We start from the raw sequence: 6,141 nt of genomic DNA on the forward strand, positions 1-6,141 counted from the left end.
CGTGGTTTTTGTATTAGACCCGTCGTCCATTTATTTGTAAGTCAATGCTTATTGTGCAAAAATTAAAATCGTAGCCATTGAAATAACAAAGTGATAACGATCCCTCTCCTGTGAAATTTGGCTTGTTGCAGTTATATGCGTTTTTTACTAATATTACTTATCGCGGATTTACACCATACCCGACTATTTTTTTTTTAAATTTCGTGTATTTAAACAATTTTTAAATTTTCCAATCTTCCGTCCATTAGATATAGGTTTCTGAACAAGTCGCACGGCAGTTTCAACAGGCACAAGCTTATAGAGCACAAGTCAAAATCTAAATATTCTTTAGTCTTAAATGCGTTTCCAGAAACTTCCCTGCTTTTCAGTTAAACAATTTCGAAAACAATGGCAATATTATAATAATATCATCTTTTTGTTAAGGACTTTCTAAATTTTTTATCTAAACACTTAGAATAATAACGCATAGAATGATAGTTTCATATCAAACGAACTGCTTTAGTAGCAAGTTAATTTTCGGTTTTAGTGAATATTTATATAAAAATACAAGTTGAAACGCGTTACTTCCTTGTGGATTGTGATGTTAGTATCTATTTTATGTTTGTTTGACGTCTTTTTACACTCGTTTACCGCACATTTCGTCATTTTTAGCTAAAATTCTGGAGCTGTTCGCGGTGCAAGTTGACCTTGAGCACTGACGGCCCGCCCGCTCTTGTAGGTGTGCGGACTAGGTTTCTATGCGTTATTATTCTATACACATATCATAAACTCTCTAAATTGTGTTCAAAATCCGCAAATTACGACCAGCATAAAGGTAAACTGTTTTATTAGAACAAATTTCTTATCTGTGAAACTGTTCATCATGACTTCATAATAACATCGAATTCGATGTTATTATTACATTCAAATTTCTAAATTCTCTGAAAAACAAAACAATTTTATTTGACCTCAATTCCAATATCAGTCGAGGTGAAGTGAAAAAAAGCGTGCTTTTTTTAAACGCTTTTTCACTTAAAAGCTTTTTAGTTTGAAGCTAACAAAATTGTTTAGAAAACGTTTAAGCGCATAGACTTTTACGTTAAAAAAGCTTGCAACGTTGTGTTGATAGCGAAACGCAAGACTAGACCACTAAAGGTTTTAAGATAAATAAGTTTTTTTGTAAACAACGAGTTATATATTTAACATAACATTACTATATTTACATTTTGTTCATTGGCGTTTAAAAGCGTTTAAAAACATAAGTTGTTTAACTTTTGTAGTTGTTAACCGTTGAAATGGAAAAAACTGCTTATTTTTTAACGTTAAAACATACGTTTAAAAAGCGTCCTCGTAAAAACGCTTTTCACTTAAACGCTTTTTAGGTTGACGCTTAAAAAGTCGTTTAAAAAGCGTGCTTCTCATTTAGGGTCGTATTCCAGAACTCTATTCAATGCTCAAGTCAGGACTTGAGTATGATTTCAAGCACTGGAAATACGACCCTAAAGGCAAGAACTTGAGTATGATTTCTAGTGCTATAAATCATAAAGATTGCACTGGAAACACAAGCACTGGAAATACGACCCTAATGGTAGGGACTTGAGTATGATTTCGAGTGCTTTAAACCATACTCAAATCCTGACTTGAGCATTGAGTAGAGTTCTGGAATACGACTCTTAAAGGCTTTTTAGTTTGACGCTTTAAACGTTTAAGCGCATAGACTTTATGTTTAAAAAAAGCTTGCAACATTATGTTGAACTAATTTGTTTAGGAAACATAAATGGCGCTGCTTGAAACTTAGGCACGTTGTAAAAAATGAAACTATTGAGTATCTATAGAACTGGCCAGTGACCAACGCTTACGCTTAAAATAAAAAGCGTGCTTACGCGCTTATTTTAAAAAGCAGACTTTTTAAGTGCTTTTCGTTTAAACGCCCACCTCTAGTTGTGTGACATACGTGAGAAAAGTTTTCATTTGCTGCCATTTCGCAAGTCATAACATACGGTTCAAGCTTGCCAATCAAGTATCAAGCTGGGCAATGTGGACTGTTGTTTTCACAAATGTTGCAGTTGAATTTAATAGGTGTATTTACACTTAACCTTGTGCTACTGCATTTAGCATAGATAATAAAACTAATACCGTAGATATAAAACAATTGATTTACGAATTGTAAGAATTGTACGAACTTTATTGCTTCTTATCGTGTCACGTATTATGATATAAAATTTTTTTCATTTCATCCCGGATAAATGATAAACGCTGAACGCATTGTAAATTAAATTATTAATGTTTTTTTTTCTTCTTTCCATAAAGGAAAAGGCAAAGGTTTTACACCATACAGCCAAGTCTTGGTACATTATTAAGTCTTTTGAGCTATGTCTTCGTTTAATTATGTTTCTGTAAATATGGCCGCCACAAAGGCAAGGGATAGGCAATTTGAGGCGGCGTGTTTGGATTGACTCGGGATTCCTTAGAACGGGCAGATATGGGTATTTTAGTTCGAGATTCGTATAATTTCGCGTTTTAATCTTCGATTAAGGCACAATAGCACTATCCTATTCCACTTTAAACTAGATTTCACAAAATAATTGAAAGTCAAAATAAAAACGACACTTTTCCCTCCAAAAGGCCCAGAGCGAATCTTAAATTATTAAATATGATCGCAATTTTGCGTTTTATTATAAGGTAGAATATGTACACGAAAATTTGCAGCCTTTATTTCCAAAACATTATAACCCTAACATTGTAACGTTGTAAATAATTTTTTAACTTAGGTAAAGTAAAACAAATAAGAATACAGATATTGTTATTATTATTCTTTCTCGATCATCATGCGAGCTATAGTTATCACGTGGTAAAACGAAACGTAATAATCATAGTCTGACGTTCGATAATTCGTTATCGCTTCGCTTGCTTCTCTTGTTGAGAATGCCGAGTGCCGCTGAAAGTTTGTTACATTTATATTAGTTAATTTATCATAAAATGTCGTCAGATTCTGAAGATGATTGCTATGGAAATGTAGCACAACAATTACAAAAGCTAAAAAACCAATACCAAGAGGATAAAATTGAAAGTGTACAATTACTCAACGATTCATACGAACTGGACGATATTGTGAAAAACAACCCTATTCCCGCCGGAAAGAAGCGAAAATCTGCTAATAAACCGAATAAAGAGCCATCTCCTGCCTCTGTAAGTAGCATACCAGATGTAATACCTGATGTTGTCGTGCAAAACAACTCAAAACGTACAACTAGATCGTCTACTAGAAATAATACGAGTTCTAATGAATTGCCTCCAGTTGAAGATTTACCGCCAACACGAAGACGTAATGTAGCTTTAAATATTTCCACGGGCAGCGCCTCTTCGCCGACGGCATCTAGAGGTCGGAGAGGTCGCGGAGGTAGAGCCAGAGCTAGGGGTAGAGGGCGACAACGGACAAGGGCTCCAGCTACTCCTAGAGGTCGCCATAGAGATTCAGCAAGAAATAACAATGACACAGATATCCCAACCTATAGTGTGGGTAACACTGAAGATTACCCTGACCAATCTGACAATCAGGTTTTATTTAGCAACAAAGCGACAACAGCCGATGTTGTCATCATTGATGATGATAACTCGGAAGAAAATGAAGAACTAAATGTAAAAGTGTATTGGACAAGTTCGGAATATTACAAATTTTCAATACGACGGTTTCAAAAAATAGCACAAATATTTGATCATTTCGCTGAAAAGGAAAACATAAGTCATAATAAGCTTTTATTTCGGCTTAATGGAAAGATTCTAAAGCCCAACGATACGCCCGACTCAATTGGGTATACAATAAGCAAGATTATAGACGGTGGTATAGTGGAACAGGGTGTTTCAGATTTAATAGCAGGCACGGACAAAGTAACCAGTGATGGTATTAAATTGAAGTTTCAATGTCAGACTCTGAAGAAACCGTTTGAAATAGTCATAAAACCGGATGACAAGTTCTCCTTGACTATGGTGAAAGTTGCCGAATACTTGGAAAGACCGCTGGAGAAATTGAAATTTGAATTTGACGGTGACAGTATATCAGGTGAGATTATTTTGAAATTCAAAAATTGTACTTAATAATTTGAAAAATGTTTAGGACCGTAAACGTATCGTGAATGTATTTCTTTTAAATATATGAATGAATGAATACCAATTCAACATAAAAAAGTTTATTCTTCTTTTAAATGCTATGGCTCCATTGAAATAAACGATGATTTCGCCAATGTCAAGTAAAAATTATTATGTGTCGTGGTTTTGTAAAAATATGATTTCTACTTTAAAACTTTACAACCCCATTGTTACCATTGTTAAACCCGCCAATGCCAAGTTGAGGAATGCACGCGTTTTTAACTCAAAGATAGTCAATCTTAAATATAATAAATTGTGGAAAAATTCACTGAGAAGAGAACACAGCAACACAGACATAGACTTACAAAAACAAATTGTTTTTTTAATAAACTTACACAGGACATAGACAAGGGACGAGTGGACTAACGTTAAGAAAAAAATGTATAGGAAATTAAACTATTGTTTCGGGTGTAAATCGCGCACATTTGTTTTCTTTTTTTCAAAACATTCAAACCTAAACAACACAAACATTAAACATTAAAAACGGTATACATTCCATTCCTTAGTACAATATTCAATTCCTTTGCCGCATGCATCAGAAACAAGGAAGCAAAGCGCTTAGTGCTAATGGGTGGTATATCAACACATAAGGATGGAGTGTGAGTGGGATCTTCTAGTTGACCTGTATTAAAGCAATTTTATATCTTTCAACCATTGAGTACATAACCAGAAATAGAGATGAAATAAGGACCCTGGTAACTCATCAGGTAAATGGGCCCTAAATCACTTTTAAATATCAACTCTCGTTTGCGCTGAAATCACAAATTAGAATGCTGAAATAGTACAGCGCCAACATCTGACCTGTGTCTCCGTATATTCCAAAAATATTCCGTATTTATTGCAATAAAGATAATATCTCTAACTATTGAGGCCTGTTCCATTCGGTGGTGTGGGGAAAAACAGCAAAACATCTAATTACAAAACAAACGGAATCACATTTCATTGATAATTAAATATGTCATTTTTCAATTTACGTCCATCGTTACAAAGCTCAAGTTAAACTGATCGATTTGAAGTGAAACAATTGACGACACCCGTCAATCGTTTCGAATTAGGGCTGGTCAATCGGAGCGCAGTTGTCACTGTAATGATTTGGCAGAACAGATTTCAAACAAGTTAAATGACATTTTGTCTCTATTTCTGGTTATATACTCGATGCTTTCAACATAAAAATAGTTTTTATTTAAAACAAGTTTATATCTTTCAGGAAAATCAACTGCGCAAGAGCTAGAACTTGAAGGTGGGGAGTGTATTGATGTAAAAATAATTAGTTGATTAAGTGAATTCAATGTGCAGTCAGCTGCAATAAAATGTCCCATGAATATTGGCTGGCTAGTTGAGGGACTGACATATATGAGCTGACAGAGTGAGAGTGTTCTTTTTTTTAGATAATTGTGTCAATTGTTGTAAATGACTTGCACAGACTGGTCTGTTGAAGGAAGCCTTGGTCTAGACTATTGCTTTTCATTGTCACCTTTGTATATAATGTATTTTTAATAGTGTTCAATAATGTCATCTAAATATATGCAATATTTTTACTATTTTCTTTTATTTGTTTCTCAAGTCATAAATTAATTATACCTTGGCTTTTATGGTAACAAGAGTACAAGAAGTGATAACTCGATTAAACTTTAATATGCTATCATTGTTTAAATATAGTCAGAAATAGAGACGAAATAATGGCCATCGATCCCTGGCTGGATAAGTTATCCAGCAAATGGGCCTTTTAAATATCAAATTTCGTTTGCAGTGGAATCGCCAGCAACTGACCTGTGAGTACGTCTCCGTATATTCCAAAAGTATTCTGTATTTATTGTAATAAAGATAATATACTCTAACTCTGGGGGACAAAACATCTAATTACAAAACAAACAGAATCACATAAATTAATTGACATCTAAATAATCAATTGACGACACCCGTCAATTGTTTCGAATTCGGGCTGGCCAATAGGAGCGCAGTTGTCAGCGTAATGATTTGGCAGAATAGTTTTGACGACATTTCGGTTCTCTATGT

General features: G+C 34.3%; 1 protein-coding gene across 1 annotated transcript; it reads left to right on the plus strand.

Moving 5' to 3' along the window:
• The first annotated feature begins 2,897 nt into the window (after positions 1–2,897).
• On the plus strand, positions 2,898–5,633 carry LOC113240623. The gene is made up of 2 exons (XM_026477959.1): positions 2,898–4,039; positions 5,333–5,633. Exons 1-2 carry the CDS (start codon positions 2,959–2,961, stop codon positions 5,398–5,400), a joined length of 1,149 nt encoding a protein of 382 aa, XP_026333744.1. The 5' UTR covers positions 2,898–2,958; the 3' UTR covers positions 5,401–5,633.
• The last annotated feature ends 508 nt before the right edge of the window (positions 5,634–6,141 follow it).

This window comes from Hyposmocoma kahamanoa, unplaced genomic scaffold (genome assembly GCF_003589595.1).
Source record: "Hyposmocoma kahamanoa isolate Upper Pololo Valley unplaced genomic scaffold, ASM358959v1 159827, whole genome shotgun sequence".
Taxonomy (NCBI): Eukaryota; Metazoa; Arthropoda; class Insecta; order Lepidoptera; family Cosmopterigidae; genus Hyposmocoma; species Hyposmocoma kahamanoa.

Coding starts and splice junctions, on each gene's coding strand:
- LOC113240623 (XM_026477959.1), top strand. CDS start 2,959: ATGTCGTCAGATTCTGAAGATGATTGCTATGGAAATGTAGCACAACAA. Junction 4,040..5,332: donor TGACGGTGACAGTATATCAG/GTGAGATTATTT, acceptor TATATCTTTCAG/GAAAATCAACTGCGCAAGAG.